Source organism: Podarcis gaigeae (genome assembly GCF_964106915.1).
Source record: "Podarcis gaigeae genome assembly, chromosome: 3".
In the NCBI taxonomy this organism is placed as follows: Eukaryota; Metazoa; Chordata; class Lepidosauria; order Squamata; family Lacertidae; genus Podarcis; species Podarcis gaigeae.
In genome coordinates this window covers 65,822,788-65,844,718 of record NC_139680.1, presented here as the reverse complement: position 1 = coordinate 65,844,718, position 21,931 = coordinate 65,822,788, and the positions used below count along the sequence as shown (strand labels likewise).

General features: G+C 41.3%; 1 protein-coding gene across 2 annotated transcripts in view; it reads right to left on the bottom strand.

Annotated features, from left to right (window-relative positions):
- The window catches only part of MTHFD1L (methylenetetrahydrofolate dehydrogenase (NADP+ dependent) 1 like), a 99,863-nt gene that overhangs the window by 28,482 nt on the left and 49,450 nt on the right, over positions 1–21,931 (bottom strand). For both annotated transcript variants that reach the window (XR_014562497.1, XM_083732245.1), the window contains exons 21-24: positions 15,860–15,999; positions 12,834–12,875; positions 10,772–10,872; positions 9,713–9,890 (exon numbers count right to left, since the gene is read on the bottom strand). Coding sequence is in view for 1 of the 2 variants with exons in the window: in XM_083732245.1 (XP_083588371.1) it covers positions 9,713–9,890; positions 10,772–10,872; positions 12,834–12,875; positions 15,860–15,999 (461 nt within the window). In the remaining variant the exon portion in view is untranslated. The remainder of the gene's footprint in view (positions 1–9,712; positions 9,891–10,771; positions 10,873–12,833; positions 12,876–15,859; positions 16,000–21,931) is intronic.

Here is a 21,931-nt window from a genome sequence, read left to right as displayed (position 1 = left end):
CTGGCATTTGTAAGTTTTGTTCTTTACATGGTAACTATAGGAAATGTGCTTAATGAAATCCATGCCTCAAGACATTTTTTGAATCACAAGTTACGTGCTTATTGTGGTTAAACTGGATAGGCTGGTGTCACATGCTGGATTTCAGGCGTTTTCATGGATGCCATCAAGTACAGTACAATATAATGAATGTCTGAGATAATACCTCATGAATAGCTTGGATATAAATCCTGGCAACCTGGACCTAAGGAGAGTATTCCAGCTGGCAGAGTTTGCCATCGTAAAATTGTGGCTCTTGTTACAATACCTCCATGTCAGCTGTCATTGAGAATGAAGGGGAAGAAATGCAAAACATCCCCATTAATGTAACTTTTGATTGCACTCTGGATACAGCCAAGAACGAAAAGTTGTAAGGAAAGAAAACATTCCACTGTCTTTTCTCAGAAAGCTCCTACTTGTAGTTCAGAGTTCCTTGCTGCTCTACTGTCTACTCTGCAATTATTATTTTTTTAATGAGAAATTTGCCAAAATCTTCTTGATAAAAGTAGTCACATAAGGGTGATTAGGCTTAAATTATATTTGATTCCAATCTCTATGATAACATATTTAGAGCAGAACAAGTTAACAAATAAAAACAAATATCTGAATGGGCGATGGACAACTCAACTCAGCTACAGGTCAGATACAGATCCAAAATCACATTATATAGCCTATTATATAGCCTTGCAAAATCTGAATCAGATAGGACTGAAGAAGTGCAAAACATCTTAAAGCTCAAGTCGCTGATGCTGGCACGCTTCAGGTATGCACTACAGTGTTACCTCGGATTACAGACACTTCAGGTTACATACGCTTCAGGTTACAGACTCCGCTAACCCAGAAATAGTACCTCAGGTTAAGAGCTTTGCTTCAGGATGAGAACAAAAATCATGCTCCGGCAGCGCGGCGGCAGCAGCAGGCCCAGTTAGCTAAAGTGGTGCTTCAGGTTAAGTACAGTTTCAGGTTAAGAACGGACCTCCAGAATGAATTAAGTTCTCAGCCCAAGGTACCACTGTACTGAAAAATGGGCCAAATTATGCCACGTTTGCCAAGCTTATAAACAGTGAAAGGTTATAAGCCTCAACTAAACAAGTGCCTGTCCAACAAGGATTAGTTAAAGAACTGACTCTTAAAAGTCAGCTCTGTGGCACCAGCTACTGACTGTAAACAGCATGAGCAACAAATTAAATAACGTGAACAGAACAGGCAGTCAGATCAGTACAAATTGCTAGCATCACTCAAGACCAATTCATTTAAAACAAAACAAAATGTTACTGAACATATGATCTAGTAATTGGAGTCAGACTGTGCTGATAAAAATTGGCCTTATATTTAATGTCCACATAAATACATTTTGCAGTTTGTTTTTAAAGAGATGGTGAGCACCACCAGTTTTAAAACAAAACTATAAACTATCAAGTCCCAACACAACAAAAACTTTTCACAATGCCCCTACCTCTATGCTGCTTGGAGACTATGATATTTTACAATCTTTGCCCATAAGAAAAAGTTTACATGCTCTTTGAGTTAAATTCAAATATTTAAGCATCCAAACATCTTGTTTCTTTCAGTTAGGCCTGCAGGACATTTCTGCATGGAATCATTATTGTTATTTATTATTATTTTATTAAATTTGTATACTGCCCTTCATTCAAAAATCTCAGGCAGCTCACAACATAAAAATACAAAATAAAAACACAAACTACATTTTTTAAAAACAAGATCAAGAACAAAACAAACCAATAACACCCCCCACTCACACAAACACATTTTAAACGACATAGAATATTAATCAACCAAAGGTCTGGTTGAAGAGAAACATGCTACAAAACTGTTCTTCATTTGGCCTTAAGCCAAAGAATTTGGAAATGAGGTTATGATGTAACCAGTTGGGCACAATTTACAACTAAAAAATGTAAAACAAAACTTACTCTTTCTATTACAGTCTAACAGAATTCTCTGTCCATTGTGAATATGAACCTTTACAGTATTTACTCGTGTTACAATGTTTTATACTCAGCCTTCCCTCAGAAGCCCACCGCAGCTGTGGACCAGAAAAAGGCATTTTCTGTACAAAGCTGACCCAAAGGTAGCAGCAGCATGTGTGAATGTACCCAGTGACTGAAAACTGTGAGACGCTGTACAGCTACAACAGTTTATAAATTCTTGATTAAGGCTTTAGACTCTTCTGCAGGCGTAAAAGGAGTGTTTTAGTGAAATAGAACCAGGCTGGCAAGAGTGCTTTTCAGCAGTGGCAGAGCTAACTGCTCTGGCACCTGCAGCGGTGAGCAGCGCCGGGGATGCGCATCCGGGGTGTGTGTGTGTGTGCGCTGCCCACGGTGAGCGTCCCGGGGCGGTGGCAATGTCACCCCCCTCAGGATGACACCCGGGGCAGTCCGCACCCACCTTGCTCCACCTCTGCTTTTTGGCTCCCCTTTTTATCACCCTGTGAGCTTTCAAGCCCACAACAGCCACAGAGATGAACACAAAGATATAGCAGCCATATTTCATAACTGGAATAAGCATTGACTTCATGTTGGGTGGACCTGGTCTAAGTCACTTGCGAGACTTCCATGGCTAGACAAATCCACTGTCTACTTTGCTATAGTAAATGTGTGTTTTAAAACCAAACCTTTATTATGATTCAGTACATTGTATCCTGAAATCAATTGGGGTAACTAAAAAAAAAACAAACCAAAAAATGTTATGCAAAACTGTCAGTCTTTCACATGACACTTCTTGAAAGATCCTGCAGCATTCAGTTCAGTTGGACCTAATTTGAACCTGGGTATAAAGGTAAAGGTAAAGGTACCCCTGCCCGTACGGGCCAGTCTTGACAGACTCTGGGGTTGTGCGCCCATCTCACTCAAGAGGCCAGGGGCCAGCGCTGTCCGGAGACACTTCCGGGTCACGTGGCCAGCGTGACAAAGCTGCATCTGGCGAGCCAGAGCCGCACACGGAAACGCCGTTTACCTTCCCGCTGGTAAGCGGTCCCTATTTATCTACTTGCACCCGGAGGTGCTTTCGAACTGCTAGGTTGGCAGGCGCTGGGACCAAGCAGCGGGAGCGCACCCCGCCGCAGGGATTCGAACCGCCGACCTTTCGATCGGCAAGTCCTAGGCGCTGAGGCTTTAACCCACAGCGCCACCTGCGTCCCTGCGAACCTGGGTATAGTGGTGCTTAAATCTGACATTGACCACATGGCACAGCTCCCTTTAGATTCATGGTGAAAATGGAACACGTGCATCCTGACCATCGGAATCAGGTGTGCTTCAGCCCAGAGGTGGAAAGCGATTCAGCCAGCCGTGCCCTGTTCTCCCTCTCTCAGACTCTTTACACAGGTGATGGTGTTGTGAATGAAATTAATGAAAGCTTTGCAGTCCAGGATGTTTATATCCTATAGTGAGTGGATGGGTATCCTAAAAAGAAATACCTGCCCTGCCCTGGGACATTTTGTGAGGTCGAGATTATGTGTTATACTATCAGACTGGAGGCCCAGGAGAAATATGCTATCTACATGCAATACAGAATTTACTATGGTGACAGGTAACAGCTGTACACCCCAAAGGACGCAGGTATAGTATTCTCCCCGTGCAGAATGTGTTCTATCTTGTTTCAAAGAGCTGCTTACATAAGAATTTGCTGTGTAACACAATGGCTACTACTTATACTGTTCATCCCTACATTGGACAAAATAAAGTTGCCAGTATATGTCCAATATGTGAGGAGTGCTATGTATACATTCAAAGGAGCTGGACAAATTAAACTGACAGAATATATTTTAATACACTAGGGCTGCCTAAAGAGTCCCGGAAAAGTATATCTCAATGCGGTTTGATGCAAGTTTTGTATTGTTGGAAACATGACAGAAGAATAACAGACTTTTTCATTATTAATTCCTTAATTTAGGAAACTGTGCTGTGGTTTTTAAGTGTTGTAGAAATTTATTTGTAGCAAAATACCAGGGCCTTTCTTCCAGTGGAAGTGTTTTGTGAAATCTATACTACGAAACTGTCAATGTAAGCTTATATTGAACATGACACAAGGTACCATGAGGGTCAAATTACAAGCATATTTGCCTATGCCTCAGTAGCTCTGGTGCTGCTTTGAGGAACAACAGATCCCTTCCAGTTTTGCTATGAAGCACGTAGCCTGACTGAGACTAATACTTTAAGAATAGTATAACTCATGTGTTTCTTCCCATGTGTATGCAGAGTGTTGAAATATGCTCATTCAAAACTGCCAGCTGTTGGATCAATGTACAGAATTTACCCCTTGATTACATCCTAAGCAACAACTTAGGATGCAAAAAGTGACAGTAAATCACATTCATCAGTGATGTAACAATGAAAATCGTGTTGAAAAATATCAGCTGCAATTTTGTTATTTTGGGGGAAATTCACTCTGGGAGAGGTGCCTATGAAGACACGTTTATCCTTAATAATTCGCCTTTAGCTAAAACCCAGGGGAAGTTGGCGATCAGCTCATCCTGGGCTATGGGGCAATTTTATCTGGTCTCACATTCAGCCGTACCAAAGCTAAAGTTAAAGTGTGGCTCACAGTTTCACTCACAAAAAGAGAGAGGAAATATTTTTTATTCCCATTATGTACGAAAGAGAAACCTTGCACTTTCAAATGTTACAAAACTCTGTCAGATGTTAACCCAAAGTGGCTGCTTGATTGTTGTCCCCCCCCCCAATACATTCCTTTACATACTCATGCTTTCCCACTCCTCTTTTCATGGGTGGTGTTCGATTTTTACTCAGAGTAGACCCACTGAAATTGATGACTAAGTTAGGTCCATTAATATCAGTGGGTCTACCCTGAGTACCTAACTGAATACCATTCCATGTGTACAAAGTGAATAGACATTTTTTTCAGCTACAGAAATATCTTCTGTCTCAGCTTTTATACACCATGGAGCAAGACAGAAACAAGGAACCGTGGGCAGAAGCATGTGTGGGGAGCAATGTCTGAATAACCTCATAATGCGACCTGTGTTCAGTGTCATGTGATTAAAAAGATTTAAAATAAGCCTTCTGTTTTGTTTTTAATCTTTTAACATCATGAGAACAAATCTTTGGATTTGTTATTAGTAATATTTTCATATTCAATATAATAGCCTTGAGCTTTAGGGATCAGTACTTCTTCATTTCTACACAGACTGGGAGAAATAATAAATAACCAAGGCCCAGCTAAATGAAGCCATCTATATCTTCCTCAAATCTATTGTGAGGAACACAGCCAAGACAAAATGCATAGTTCAAGGTGCTTTGGATTAATATGGCTTGGTGCTAAAATAGCAGCTGACCCTGCACATTTCATCTTTCATTACTTTTTCTTGTTCCGTTCCCATTACCCTTTCCTAAATCTGTTTGTAATTTCAGCCTTCTCTTTTGATTCCACAAGTTCAGTGGATGACAGAGGGCAATTCCTAAACTCAAAGCACCCTCCTTAGCTAGATTGCTGTAGGACAGAATTGGCGGCCTAATGTAGGGAAGAAAATGTTCACTTAAAAGTTTAAACTGTTATGCGAATCTACACCTCCATCTGTGGCCATACGAGATTTGTTTTCATCTTCCCAACATGGAGCCACTTCCCACCCCATGTTTGAGAACATGAAAGGAACGGAAAATATTTAATAAAAACAAATATTAAAAGTGCCATGCTGTCACGTGGGATGGGCGGAGTGTGCGAATAAGAAAGGGACAAAGCTAGCTTTCAAACTCATCACTTTTTTTAAAAAAAAAGATCAGGCAAAAAGCACATCCAGATTTTGTTTGAAAGAAACGCACATTAGGGGGTATTGTACACTTCACTGTATTTATGAATGCTTTCAAGTGCCATGCTGACAGATGTGATTCCTTGGAGGGGGTGGGGAAAGAAGCAGGGTGGCCTACACTTCAAATTAATATGATTTGAAGGAGCAAAGAAGCTTTGTTTGTCTCCCCACTGTGACCATGCATGAGCAACATCTGTAACTGGGGTAGCCAATGTTGTGCCCTCCAGACGTTGGATTACAACTCCCATCAGCCTCCACCAGCATGGCCAATGGCAAGGAGTGATAGGTGTTGTAGTCCAATAACATTTGGAAGCACCATGTTGGCTATCCCTGCTCTATAAGGACCAAAACCTCAGTGCACAAGCGTAAAATGACATCCTTGGGTCACAGCCAAACACGTATCTATAATTCCAACAACATCAGATGCTGACTTAATATCCTGATTAGTTAACTGAGATCAAGCCAGAATTCCCTGGTATGGATGTCACAGGGGACTATGGCTTAATACAAGTACCAAAGCCAATGCAAGAGGAAGGAGAATTCAGTCCTCGGACCATGTGGTGAAGGATGGGCTATAAATGTCTATAAATAAATAAAACAGATGGTTGTTTCTTAAAGGCCCTAGCTTGGCCACTTTGTTTTGCATAGGCTAGCCCAGGAATTCCTCTGCAGTTTGTATTCTCCCTTCATATCCCAAATGATCAAAATCTTAGCATTTATTAATTTCTAGGGTTCAAGGGGGTCCTCCTCCCAAATCTACACCATTATTGATTAAATTTATATCTTACCCTTTCTCTTGGATGAGCCAATATCACTAATACGACCAGGCAAAAACTTTCCTGTTTCCCACAGGCTTTTGGCCCTAAGTTTGAGGGGTTTTAAGTATTTGTGGCCACATTTAGTGGGGCAGCATCTACAAAACCACTCTTTTTTATTTGTATAGATGTGTTTTTTGTTTTTTATTGATTGTGCTTAATTTAAATGGTTTTAGTATTTCCAGTGTGTCTGGAAAGCCCCTTGAATCATTTCCATTAGCAAAGTGGCTCATGAATAATAATAACAAACATTTAAAAAAGCATTCTAAAAGCAGTTTAAATCATTCAACCCAGTGATTTCAGGGTTGTCAGAAATCCTTATGTCCATCAGGGTTTGGCTCCTGATCTACAAACCCTGTATCTGTACTGTATTTGAAACTGCTTCAGTCTTGTTACTAGAGTTGTACCTTGGTTCTCGAACAGAATGTGTTCTGGGAGTCCATTAAACTCCCGGAACCATTCGAAAACCAAGGCACAGCTTCCGATTGGCTGCAGGAGCGTCCTGCAGCCAATCAGAAGCTGCGGAAGCCATGCCAGATGTTTGCCTACTGAAAATCGTTCAAAAACTGGAACACTCACTTCCAGGTTTCGATTGTTCGGGAGACGAATTGTTCGGGATCCAAGGCATTTGAGATCCAAGGTATGACTGTATTAGATTATTATTATTTTTGTCCACCTTTCATCCTAAAGTCCTAGGGAAGGTTCCAGCAACTCAAATAATATAAATTTAAATCAACTGAAATAACTAAAACAGGTGAAATATTTTTGAAGCAGAGACCCATGTTTAGAAGCAGCCTCCCTGTGTTCAGTATAAACATTCTCAAGGATTGAACGGGGGGAGATAATTATGCAACTTTGTAGAACTTGGTTGTGCACAACTCTTATTGGCAGGTGTCCAAGTAGTTCTACACTTTTTTCTATCAAATTAATAAAGCAAAAAACAGGCTGTCTCATTTGGGGAAGGGCCATAGTTCAATGGTAGAGCATCTGCTTTGCATGCAGAAGGTCCCAGGCTCAATGTCTGGCACCGTCAACAGGACTGGGAAAGGCTCCCTGTCTAAAATTTTGGAGAGCCACAGCCTGTCAATGAGGACAATACTGAGCTAGACAGACCAACGGTCTGACTTCATATAAGGCAGCTATGTTCCTATATAGATGTACATGCAGCCTTTAAAAAACAAAGTGCCTGCCTGAAGCGTGAAGGCAGAGTGAGACTCACAGAGGAACCAGCATTTGATTTACTGGTATGCGTATCTGTCAATCAAATTGTGAAGTGAGGAAAAAGCTAGGCTCATTCCATTGCTGAGGGACATGCTGCAGGCTCTCTTTTTAATTATGTCTGTCTTGACCCAAGTTGATGTGGTGAGAGACGGCTTGTGTCATGTTTTCTGTACTTTGATTTCTTAAGAGGAGAAATATGTAGTTCTGACAAAAAAAATCTCTAGTCAGCAGAAATCTCCGAGAGCCAAATGGGATTTTGGCTGGCCGCAAGTTGTGAGCAATAGGAACCTTACACTACAATCTTGTAGCGCAAAGGTAGGGGAACTTTTTCAGCGTTCCCTTCTGGGCGACCACATGGCGATAGTGGGCAAGGCCATGGGCAAAAGTAGGTGGAACAAGGAGTATTCTAGCTGATACTAAAAAACATCAACCCCAAATCCTGTGAAATACAGATTGCTTCATACAGAATTCAGATGGCTTTTGTGGGCAATTCTCTTTAACAATGGGAAAGAAATAATAAACAACACAGAGTCAAACCATTTAGATGGGTTCTTGTGTGAAGACAAACACTGTTAATATTGCAAACTTCTCTGTGGTCTTCTCAAAGCCGCTTGCCGCCTCTCTGCATTTTTGCAAAAATCCCTTGTGTAATTCCCAATCCCACAATTTATTTGGATATCTTTAGCTTCACCTTATTTCTTAGTATTTCAGCCCCTTGACAAACGATGTAAGGCTTTTCACATCTCACTCACGCTCTCAAATCAGGGCACCGTTGTTTCTTCACACCACATTCCAACTATGCCAGAAATTTAATTACTAATCTTGATGCTAATTAACTTGCTTACATCAGCTGACAACGCACTGGTAAACCTAGTGCTATACGCTCACTAGTATAAAATGGTAGGATTTAGAAGAAGAAGAAACAGAGAGCAACTGCATAAAATGAAATTAAATTTAAGACTGACTGTTTTAAAGGGCAATAATCTGGAGAAATCCAACAATAAACAAATGTTCAACATGTACTTACTTCTTAATTATTATTTTAAATATCCACTCCTCCTTAAAAAGCAAAGATTGGCTTCCACTAGTCTCCTTAGGCGATCATCAGCTCTCCTTCTCTCCCCCCCACCCCCGACAGCTTACTTTCACAAATACTGCAACATCAGATGCTCCCAGACAGATTAAAGATTTGAGCTAAGGAATATCCTATTAGGCAGAGGCATATGAATTAAAATGGGACGCGGGTGGCACTGTGGTCTAAACTACTGAGCCTCTTGGGTGTGCCAATCAGAAGGTCGGCGGTTCAAATCTGCATGATGAGGTGAGCTCCCATTGCTCTGCTCCAGCTTCTGCCAACCTAACAGTTCGAAAGCATACCAGTGCAAGTAGATAAGTAGGTACTGCTGTAGCAGGAAGGTATATGGCGTTTCCGTGTGCTCTGGCTTCTGTCACGGTGTTCCGTTGCACCAGAAGTGGTTTAGTTATGCTGGTCACATGACCTAGAAAGCTGTCTGTGGACAAACGCCGGCTCACTCAGCCTGAAGTGAGTTGCCTTTGACCGGACTTAACTGTCCAGGGGTCCTTTACCTTACCTTTTTACCTTATGAATTAAAAGGGTTGCATGTGTGCCAGATCCTGAGTTAGATATTAAAACAGAGCACAAATTCAAAGTGTGCAGAGTAAGAACGCTTGCAACAGGACATGTTTGAATTAGAAGTTTGACAAAAACCACCAACATAGATATGATCCCAACAGGAGTAATGTGTACACCTGAAGATTCAGACTGAACAGCTACAACTTCCACTATGTGGAAATAAATGCACATACCACAAAGAAATTGGTTGGATCTTTTGCTTACCTCCAGGTCATAGAGATATCTGAAGCTATTCTGCTGATTGGTAGCTCTTCTTACAGCCTGAGCCAATTCCACAGCTCCTCTGCCCCCATATGACCAGTGACTGCATGGCACTGCATCAGAAGCTCCAGACTGCTTGGCAATCTCACAGACTAAATCAATCTCAGCAGGAGAGTCCGTACTGCCAACAAAACCATCATTTCATTTGCAACTTTATTTAGCAGTCAAATTTGCTAAGTGGCTCTCCATACTAATGTACTTAGGGACAACAGCAGTTCATTAGATAAGAGGTGGGATGGAGATCCTGTAGCCCTATAGATATTTTTGGTAGACTCCAAGTCCCATCAGCCACAGGCAGCATGGTCAATGGTTAGGGATGATGGGAGTTGTAGTACACCAATATTCGTAGGGCCACAGGTTCCCCTTTGCCTGGGTAAGAGAATTATACAAAATATCTAAGCAAAATGTCTATACAAATTTAGCACTATTCACAGTTTTAACTTAGGCAAGACTAAAAACAATATGGCTTTATACACCATGGGTGCAAGGTCCAAGGTCCATTCACCACTGACTCCTACAAAATTGAATGTGGTAACTGGCACTGGGCTACTGAAGAGATGAGAAAACTGGTTTCTCCTCCTTCCATGTGTGCTGCTACATATCAACTTGGCTACCTCTATTACTTTTTTAGTCTCTAGTTGCAATCAGCAGCCACTCTGGAGGAAGGGCTCACGAGTCAGAGGAGCAGGGATAGCTGCAGACCTCAAAGTACTGAGGTGGCTGTGGAAAGTACACATAGAAATACCTCGCTAACTTAAAATGAATCCAAATATCCAGGGCCTGGTTTGCTGCACCCAAGGGTACTAAAGGAGCTTGTGGATATAATTCTAGAACCTCTGTCTATAATCTTTGAGAATTCTTGGAGAACAAGTGAGGTCCCTACAGTCTGGAGGTGGGCAAATGTTATCCCCATTTTTAAAAAGGGTAAAGAAAGAAGACCCAGGTAATGGATTTCTAAAGACCCATAAGACCCAGCATGGATTTCTAAAAAACAAGACTTACCTGAAAACATTGAGAGCCACTACAACTGGAACACCAAACTGCTGGGCAATTTCAATTTGTTTCCGTAAGTTGCTGCAGCCATCAGATACCAGCTTGAGATTCTGGTGGACAGAGAACAAAAAGTCGATATAAATTTAACTGCAGTAAAAATACTTTTCACTTATCATTCAATGCTTTTTTTTTTTTTTTTTTACTAAAGCCAGATGGTACAGTGAGTTTCTCCTCAAGATCATCATATTAAGAGTTCTTAACTGTCCTTCATTCTAAGCCCCCAGGATGGGTTGCAACAATGTAATAATGCAGTATTAAAATCAGTTAAAACAACTTACACTCAGACGAATTTGGCAGCAGCATGGCAAAAAAAATAGACTCTCAGTCCTACTAACCATGAAAATGATGCCTACCATGCACTATGTCTGTGGATTAATAAAAACAAGCTCCTGGAAGTTGTATAGGCCACAGCCAAGTTTCCCCAGTTCTAACCCACAGCTCCACCTAAAGGGTTTATATGGTAAACAGGATTAAATAAAGAGATTTCTGCTCATCTCCCAAAGGTTGCAATCCTATGCAGTAAGCCTACTTCTGAACAGAAATACATAGCATTGTGGTTCTTATTAACTGTATTCCATACTGCTTAGAAAACTCTGTTCAACATGTGACTAGTTCAAGGAAGCTCAAATCTGGACAGAATCATTAAATCCAGTCTGCTGAAAAATCTTTCAAGCCTATCATGTCTGAGATTCGAAACTAATTTTGGGCACTGCTAATCCATAGATCTCAAGATCTTTACTTGTAGAACTGGTATGGTTGCTGAGTGAATCCACATCTGCAGTTCACATGGGGCTGTTGGTGGTGCACGATGTTACCAGAACAATGAGATTCTTGCTGCTTCTAACTTTTCCGGAAGCACCCCTCAAAAAAGGTTTTACATACACATCCCCTCCAGTCTTGAGATGTACATAGGATTTCAGGACAAAGACTAGGTGATTACCAAGAGATTTTTTTTTTTAAGGATGTGTTGAGAAAGGGAAGCCAAAGAGGATATTGAAATGTGGATGTGGGAAACCGTTAACACTTTATGAAGTGCATATGCGAGAGAGACAGCAAAGGCAGGGGACACTCCTTCCAGCGCTGCTGTTTAAGGAAACCCTGATGGATCTTGGGGCTACCAGAATTCTAGATCCTGCTGTTAGTGTAGGATTATCAAACTGGTCACAGAGTCACTCAGTGTAAAACTACAGTACAGTATATGCATAACCTATGGTCAGAATATTTGTGGCATGAGCTTTGAGCTTTGTGGCCGGAAGTCTACTTCCATCAAAACCATGAAGCAATAAAAAAGTGTTTTTTTTGGGGGGGGGGGGAGAAACTAACCAAATAAAAACACAAGAGCTGCAGATTGTAGCATCCTTGTTTCTTAAGCAAGAGTTATAGAAACAACGTGCATTTATTAGCTCATCGAAACAGGAACACACAAACACTGTTGCACAATTTGTTAATGCTACAGAAAGGTCTGGCCAATCGCTTTGCTTTTTCTTATGGAAAATATATGAAGTCCTGTGCATTCAGTTATCATAATGAAGGAAAATGAATTTTTGTTGCAAAGTATTTGGTTACATCTATTTTTATAATCATTTATATCCCGCTTCCGTAGCCCAGCAAGAGTGTTCAGACACAACTAGGTGACTAACAAATACAGCAGAAATGCCAAAAGCATATAAAAACTTGGGGGTTTTCTAAATTAAGAGTGGTAAACAAACAAACAAACAAACAACAGAAATAGGAATATAGGGAGCTGCCTTATACCACTGGTCCATCTTTCTCAGTACTGTCTACACTGATTGGCAGCAACTCTATGGGATTTCAGGAAGGGAGTCTTCCCCAGTTCTGCCTGGAGATGCTGGGGATTGATCCTGGGACCTTCTGCTTGCAAGGCCGATGCTCTGCCACTGAGCTACGACCCTTCCCCTCCGTCCAGGAGTCTAGTCTTTGTAAATGTCAAATTTAATTCCTCTGCTACCTTGACTGCCTACAAAGTGACAATGAAAGATTTAAATCTTACCTCCTCTGTATATTCTTTCTTAAGAGGGGCACCAGCTGTCACCTAAGATAACAAACAAGTAGTTAAACAATGGTCATAGAACAGACCTGTCCAAAGAGGTTGCTTCATGTAATCTTATTTTGATACCTTTCTAAAAAGCAGCGAGGGTCAGCATTTAACAGTATCAACAATGGGAATATTAAAATTTCACATTGCTTCTTTCATTAATTATTGTATCTACACAAGCAGATTATTGATGTTGTAGTGTGATTTGGCAACATCTGGTATTCTTCAAGCCAGCACTAGCTAAACAATGTCAGATTCGAGCCCCGAGTTCATTTTTAGCAGACCTCAGAATAAAACCATTAAGTTTTACTAAAATGTTCATGCTTCCATTTTGAAACTGAAGTTACATTGCATCAGCCACTGCTGGAGGAAAATGTGGCCTGTGAGGAGAGGTTGTAGGGGAAACTCTGCAAGTAGGGGGAAGGGTTAAGCACCCCTGCTTTTCCCCTGCAAAAGCCTCCATCCCTGTGTTCACACCATTCATCTCAGTTGGAAACTCCCATAACATGTTCAAATAACATGCTGTTTCAGGCACATTTTAAGACACTTAAGGTGACTGTTAACCTTTTTAAAAAAATGATGAGACAAATATGGACCACCTATTGCTTGTCATTTTTACCATGCTATATAAGAAATTGTTCCCCGCTAATGCCCCAATGCCAGATGAAGGCTGAAGAGAGCTGCAGCCTATCCAACAACCACAACCATTGTTACACACTCCTCTTTAGCACATGACTTAGGCAATGCTCAGCATCCTATCCCATTAATTTGCCAAGACTACCACCTGACTCTAGCTGGTGCTGGCTTCTAGTAGGGGGGTGGATGAAGCAATAACCAGGGAGAAAAGGTGGAGGAGTTGGATGTTGCTGGCAACATGATAAGGAGAGGATGAGAAAGTGGAGAATCAGAGGAGGAGCTTATGGAGGGGAGGGGTTTGCTAGAAAACCTCACTGAAAGGTACAATTGGGGGCAGGGTTTATTGGGTTTGCCTTTTGAATAGGAGTTGTCAGGAAATGTAACCACTGTCCCACTTCCCACTTTGAAATCTTTTTCCTTGAAAAATCTTGAACAACCCTGTTGCTTGAAAATAATTATTTTAAAAGTTCAAGTCTGTGAAGCTACATTTGGCAGTTCTTCAGAGTGGAAACCCAAAAGCACAACACTAACAAAGTAAATTGATTCCAGTTCCTGAAAACCAGCAGCCCAGCATAAATATGAAGAACACCTCAACTGGAAAAGTTAAGGAAGGGAAGTGAGCTAGAAATATTCAAGGGGGTGGAAATCTATTTACATTCTAATTTGTGAATTATATGGCTTGGTGTTTTCCTTGCTTACAGTGAATGCTTCATTTGGCTAAGCGAAGAAGGTGAAACAAGTGTTAGAGATTTCAGTGGCTGTGCTCAGCCTGCACAACAGCTATTGCAAAGAAGCAGTCTTATTTCAACCTAAGTTCTCAGACAAGTTGGGGATGGTTGGGTGCAAAAGCACTGGTCATTGTTACCCAGTTGACAGGTATCTGCAGCTGGATGATGAGAAGAGTTTAATAAATAATATTATGACTGTATTCCAAAACATACTCACATAGCAGTAGGTGTCATTGAGATCAATGGGGCTTTACTTCTGAGTAAACATGGTTAGGCTCATGCTGTAGGTAAGAGAGCGAGTTTGCAAAGTATTAAGCAGAAAAAGTAGTTTGCAGAAGAATCTGAAAGGTGGAATCAGGACATGCATTCTGTGAGAGAGTTTCAGTGTAACATGAAATGGTGCATCCGCTACTTTAGGAGCAAAGGCTGCCAGAGTGAGCATGGAAGATGAAGAGCCAGGAAAGGCAAAGGCAAGAATCTGGTGAATGCGAAGGCAAACTGCAGACAGGCTGAATGTGGGCCATTGCTCACAATGTGATCATAGCAGCTACCACACAATCTTGGAAGCAAAAATTCTGCACAGAGGTTAAGATAGTTGAAGTGCGACCAGTAAATGTTTACAAACAAATAGCAATGGCCCGCAGGGAAGTGGTTGCAAAAGCCCAGGAAAAAGATAGGAAGTCCAGCTCTAGCAAGGAATTAAAGTTAAGAAAAAGAGGGTGGAAAGTGACAAAGTAGATGAAAGCCAGACTGCATGCTTGGGTGACAGGATAAGGGAAGGGAAAGTACTCCAAGAACTCGAGAGGCAGAAGAGGGATATTTGGTTGTAATACATCTGACTTGAGTACTGCTGTGATCAGGATCAAAAGAAGACAAAGAAATGGGGGCAAGCTCAGCACTTTCATTTCCAGGGATTTTTAGTAACCCCACTTCATTATATTCAGCTGGTCTTAAATGTACTTAACAGTAACTAGATTCTAGAGGATACCCCTAGTTAGTAGTTCAGAACTGAGGAAATGGCAGAAACAGAGCAGAGTGGGTAGCAGTTCAGACTAGAGGACACAGTGGTTGGTCATGCTTAGAGAAACCTTAGTGAAATCAGTGGGATGCCCATTGATTTAATTGGGTCTGCTTCTAAGCACGACAATACTCAATTGTAACCCCATTTACCTGGGAGTAAGCCCCACTGAATTTGATAGGACCTATTTCTTAGTAGGCATGGTTAGGATTGTGCTGTAAATCTGGATGTAACCCTGTGAGTTTAGCCATGGCATTTCAAAGGCCAGTACTCGCATGTAAAAAAAAGAGAGAGAGAGAAAGAGTGGGGGAGAAGAAAAATTCCAAACAGACCTAATTCTCCTTGCTAAATTTTTAGTCCTTTTTAGAGCTATCCTCTTTAATACATCTTAATCCAACAAGCAACACAGATAATGCCACATCTACATGATGAAAGACAGTGAAATGAGAGTCTTTGTTAAATTAGCTTACATGGAGAACTATTCCAGCAATTCTGAAATTAAAGCGTTTATACATATTTCAAATGATAAGGGGCTTTCTCAGGCTTAGGGAGTTCTAAAGATTTATCATTTGTTTTATGAGATAGGTACAGAAACTTACATTTGGCCCACCTCCATGCATCTTCAAAGCCCGCACTGTAGCAACAAGCACAACCACACTGGGAACCAGGCCAGAAGCTCTGCATTTGATGTTGAAGAATTTCTCCATCCCAATATCAGCACCAAAACCAGCTTCAGTTGCTGTTAGGAACAAGGGGTTAGTTAAGAGGGATGAGAGAGTCAATTTGGCAGTCACTAAACACCTAGTGTACACGAACAGAGCTCCATATGTGCAGGGGCTTCTTCCTTCTCTTTTCGGAGTGGTGAGATGCTTTGCATATATGTGGGGCTGCTATTGGTTCAGAGTTTTCAGCTGGTTCAAAACACTGAGGCTAGACTGTTGGTGGGGACAGGCTATTGCCAGCACATAACTCTGGTGCTCAAAAGCTTGCACTACCCTGCCCACACATTTCTGGGTCAAGTTAAATATTCTTCTATTAATTTGCAATGCCCTTTTATAATTTGGGTCTAGGAGACCTCAGGACCTCCTAATCCCTTAGATCTCTACTTGATCACTGAGGTCTTCAGCTGAGCCACTGTTTGTGGTCTGTCATGGCTCAGATGCTCAGCTCATATCCACCAGGAGTTATATGTTCAGTATTGCAGTATTTTGTGGAACTCCCTCCTGTTGACCTTCCAGTGCTTACTGAAGACTTTTATTTCAGCAGGCTTTTAAAGTGAATTCTGATTTTTAGTTTTATTTCATTTTTAGTTTCATTGTATTAGGTCTCCTGTACACTGTTTAGAGATTACTGTAATTAAATGATAGACAAAGAGTTAAAATAAATGTATAGTCATGCAATCTGTTGCAACAAACATATAATTAATGGAAATTCTATAATTATATGTAATTAAGGGCAGGATTCACCTAACTAGCCCCATCAGCAGAAGATCTGTGAACGGACTTCTGTTTGCACAACGGGGCTTCACCACTCTCTTCCCCCATGCCCCCCCATTGGTTCGGGGTGTGTGTGTGACAATCCCCAGTTGAACATGTGGAAGAGGAGAGGCAACTCCCTTTGCAACCAAGAAACCAAAACAAGTAACAACGCCCAAACCTCATTTTTAAACAATACATTTAAAAACTGGGGACAAGATACCCTAGTGGATGTGAAGGGGGTATCTGGGGACATGGCCACCATACTGTGGACCCCATCTGGCTTGGGGAGGAGAGGAGGAAGAGGAGGAGAGGTGGTGGCGATGTAGGGCTTATCTCAGAAGTGAATAGAATTTCTTATTTAAAAGACTCAAGTGTGACAAACACAAAGCCAGGAGTGCCAGCACTCCAACTTTCAAGAGAGGAAGGAAGCAGGATGCTGTACAAAAGCTGCTAGGATGAAGGCTACCAACTGCAAAGGAAATAAAACAGAGAGTAATTCTGAAGATAAAGCCATGTGCCAAAACCATGGACTTTGAAACCTGTTTGTGCTCAAATATTCAACACAATCACTTTTGTATTATTTCCTGCCTGTAAATCAGAGTGCCAATGAAAACATGAGCAACTGGAGGCCAAAGAGCAAGAAAGAGTCATGATAATCCCTAGTTCAACAGTGACATAAGTATGAATAAGTCTTCTATTAAACCAATGGGAATCAAACAACAATACTGTACATTTGCAATACATTTTGCTGGAAACCCACAATTAGCCACTGGGACAAGCTAGGCCAAGAGAACCTGCATGCTGTGCAAAGATCCACTGGAGGTTATCAGATTTACTTTCTCCTGATAGGCAGCATGGGAATTCATCACTAGATTTTTCTCTTTGCAATCTACAAGACTATCTGGGCTGCTTTCTCTCAGGAGTTAGAACAGGTGGCAGCAGTAGCAGGACAGGCAATTGACGAGGGGTTAGATCTCCAGTTGCTAGAGCTTCTTTCACAGAACAGTTTAATGCAATTCAGCCAGTAGTTCAAAAGACTCCAGGGAGTATTGTACCGTAGGTCATACAGGAAGGCACTCTATGTAGGACTATTTTACAAGCAGCAGTCCCAGAGTCAGATCCTTGCTCAGCCATAACACTTAGGGACTTATCTGACAATATCCAATGTCAGCTAAAGAACGTATCTGTGAACTGATCTGAGTCCTTAGGCTAGGGGAAAAGGAAACCCATTGCAATTCCACAGCAGCCAATTTTAGCTGCTCATAAGAGTGTACACTCAACAGAGGCCAATCCCAGCTCTCTGATATATGTCTATGCATACATCATGTATATGAATGTATGTATATGTACGGTATATGTACATGTGCATTTCAGCACCTGTATGTCACTGTCACTTTAAAATTTTAGGTATACACTTAAAATACCACTAGCATACAACTTTAAAATGTAAAGCATGAAGTTGTCCTAAAATAATGCAATCTGTGCCCTGGCCAAACACTTAAATATTTCAGTCTTCTCACTTTAGGTAATAATTTTATTCTCCTGACTTTAGGCATCCTATTAGTGTAAATACTGTGAGGAAATAGAATTAACAGCAAAACAGAGTTCTGCCTTTTCTTTTTAAAATATTACTGAATCTGAAGAGAACTTTTCAACGAATAAAGTTAGGGAAACAAGTAGATGTCCAGAATTAAACATGGTTATAAGACTAGTATTATAGGTTTGTAAGGACCATGAGAGTCATCTGGTCCAGCCCCCTGCAATGCAGGAATCTTTTGCCCAACGTGGGGTTCGAACCCACAAACCTGAGATTAAGAGTCTCATGCCCTCCTGACTGAGCCACATATATATAGAAGGAAGAATGAAAGGCAAATTAAGGGAAATGCCTTTAATTTTTCCATTATTACTTTTAAAGAATATACTACATTTTGGTGAAATAATAATAATAATAAAAAACCTCAAACCCTTCCAGAGACTCAGCATTTGTGGATTATTTCATCCACTTTCTCAGTGCAAAATGTTCTTGGGAAGTGTATTATTTCTTTTTTAGAATCCTGAATGTCAACGGCTGATTGGTTTTCTCAGCCTTCAGAAATATAAAGCAGCAACTATGTTCACTACACTGCAATTTAAGCAGCTACATATTAGCCCTCAATGCAGCAGTGTTTTGACATGGCAGGGAGCCCTACAAAAAGCAACCACATGTTTCAGTTTGCAAGGCTACAAATGGAACTGTCACAAGAAAATTAATTTATCCCACAATAAAATTCCCTGTAAACAGAAGCAAACTTTAATGAACGTAACCTTCCTGCAGTCAGCATTTACTATCAACATATCTAAATCAAAACAAAGAGTATAGACTGGAAGACCCTAAAGAGAAACATGCACACTAGGCAAAGTTTCAGGACATGGAATTATGGAGGCCAAATTCCAGAACAATACAAAAGGAAATGGAAATTCTGAATTGCTAGCTGCCATCCACTTCTATGATGTAAACATATTTGTCCTGGTGCAGCTGTCAACAAGGAAACCATGGAAAGGAAGAGTTCAAAGTCACAGAAGCACATGAACTCTAACCCAAGGCATTTTGGCTGGTGCTTGTTGTATGCAGCAAATCACCAAACTGAGCAGCTGCCAAAATAAACCAGGAGATATCATGATTCATCTGAAAGGACACCACATTTATGTTACTACAGCAAGGGTAAATGAACTGGCTGTTTGTACAATGTGACCCAAGATCTCTTCCTTTAATGACTGTTCACGGAACGTAATGCTCAAAGTTCTATCCAACTATTCCAAACGATCCCACAAATCTTTCATTTTTTCTATGTATTTGTGAGATGTTCATGGTGCTGGAGTTATAGGCTTAAAAAAAATTGTAATGCAAGTCTGTTTAGCAGGAAAAAGACATGCCCCATATAAAAATAACATTTAGTTTTTATATTACGTTTTTAAAGTGTTTAAAGCATTTGACATTCCAGTAATTCCTACAGCAACCTTGTGAATTTTGTTGGTATTATCACCTCCATCTTCAAAATGTGCGGGGGCGGGGGGGAAAGAGTTGAAAGATAGAGCTCACCAAACACTACTCTGTGAGTTCGTGGCTGAGGTGAGATTTGAACCATGGCTCCCTGACTCAAATATCACACACCTAAGGCACAACCACAGTATGTTGAAGAGTAAGGTTACTGTAACTTCTGTCATAGAGCTTCAGTATGCTGATGACAATGTAGTGTGCACACACTCAGAGGATGACCTCCAAACCATCCTAAATATCTTTGCAGAAGCTTACGAAAAGCTTGGCCCATTACTCAACATCCAAAAAACCAAAGTGCTGCACCAACAAGTACAAAATAACCCCTCTGCAGCACCACAAATCCATCTCAGTGGTGTAATTTTGATCACTTTTCCTACCTGGGCAGTTATCTTTCCACAAGGCCAACATTGATGCTGAAATCCAGCATCACCTGAACTCTGTGAGTGCGGCTTTCTCCCGATTGAAGTGCAGAGTGTTTGAGGACCAGGACATTCGCAGGGAAACCAAAATGCTTGTTTACAAAGCTATTATACTACCAACCTTACTATATGCTTGTGAAACATGGACCACTTATAAACGCCATCTCCAACTCCTTAAAAGATTCCATCAACACATCACTTGGGAAGACAGGCAAACTAATGTCAGTGTACTGGAAGAAGCAAAGATCACCAGTGTTGAAGCAATGATTCTTCAACATCAACTTTGTTAGACTTGTCATGTTGTGCAGATGCCTGATAATCGTCTTCCAAAGCAACTACTCTATTCCCAACTTAAAAATGGAAAGTGTAATGCTGGTGGTCAACAAAAGAGGTTTAAAGACTGTCTCAAGGCAAATCTAAAAAAATGTAGTATAACACTGACAACTGGGAAACATTGGCCTGCGAGCGCTCCAGTTGGAGAAAACCCTTTACCAAAGGTGTCATGGGCTTTGAAGACGCTCAAACTCAGGATGCAAGGGAGAAATGTGATAAGAGGAAGGCACGATTGGCAAATCCACATCGTGATCAACTCCCACCCAGAAACCAATGTCCCCATTGTGGAAGGACGTGTCGATCCAGAATTGGCTCCACAGTCACCTATGGACTCATTGTTAAAACCGTGTTTATGGAAGACAATCTTACTTGGCTACGAGTGATTGCCAAAGAAGAAGAAAATGACAGCTCTGTACACTTATCTGTCAGGTGAATAACATACGCTAGCAATCTCCTCAAGGACACAAGGGGAGAACAGCAGCTGGAGAGGGGCTGGTAGAGTTTGAATAGAAAGGATGGGCAAATATTAAGCTCATTCTGGCCAGCCATTTCTCTGCTCCAATGTACATCTTCCTAAAGCTGCTTTTGGCCTTTAAAAAATCTGAGAAAAGATACCCATGACTGCATGTCAGGTCTAGATTGGCTCTGTACATATATGGAATCCACCCTATCGTTGTGGATAAACACATAAACATCGTGGCTAAAAGACTCTTCTCTTTTCCTAATGCCATATGGTATAGCACCATGGGCCTTACATACGTAAAAGGCAGGCATTTCCTCAGTGCTGACTACTACATTCAGACTCCCAGCACCTTGAGGGCCCTGTCCACCTGCACAGTGGCCTGCACAGTGTGTGTTGGGCACTTTTGATTGGATCCAGTTCCCTCCGCTGGCTGCACTCCAGGGTCACCATAAAGCCTAGATCTTCTATTGCCAAGTACCAAACTGTTGTTAAAGGAGGAGCCTCTGCTCACTCACAGAAAAGTGGTGTGTATATTCAGAGTGCGCAGCTTGCCCTACATAGAAATAACAGCAGATGCCACACCACTGAAGGCAGTGGTGAATCAGAATGATCAATGTCTCTATCATTTGGTGCAATCATCCAGGACACAGCAAGTTTCGGAATCATCAATCACAACAGCGCAAGGCTGCACCCTAATTCAAATCGCAGGCAGCTTCAAGCTGCTGAGTGGTAAAAAGTGTCCCTTTTCTGCCTGCCTTTTCTCCAACAATAAAATAAGGAGGAGGAAGACTCTCCTCCCATTCCAGGAACACCCCCCCCCATTGCACAGAGAGAGCCCACTCTGCAGAGATGGTGTGTTTGTTTATTCTCCCACTGCACCCCAATGCGATCGTTATGTTCACTGCAATTTCTTAGGACTTTTATTACAGTATATAGCCCCA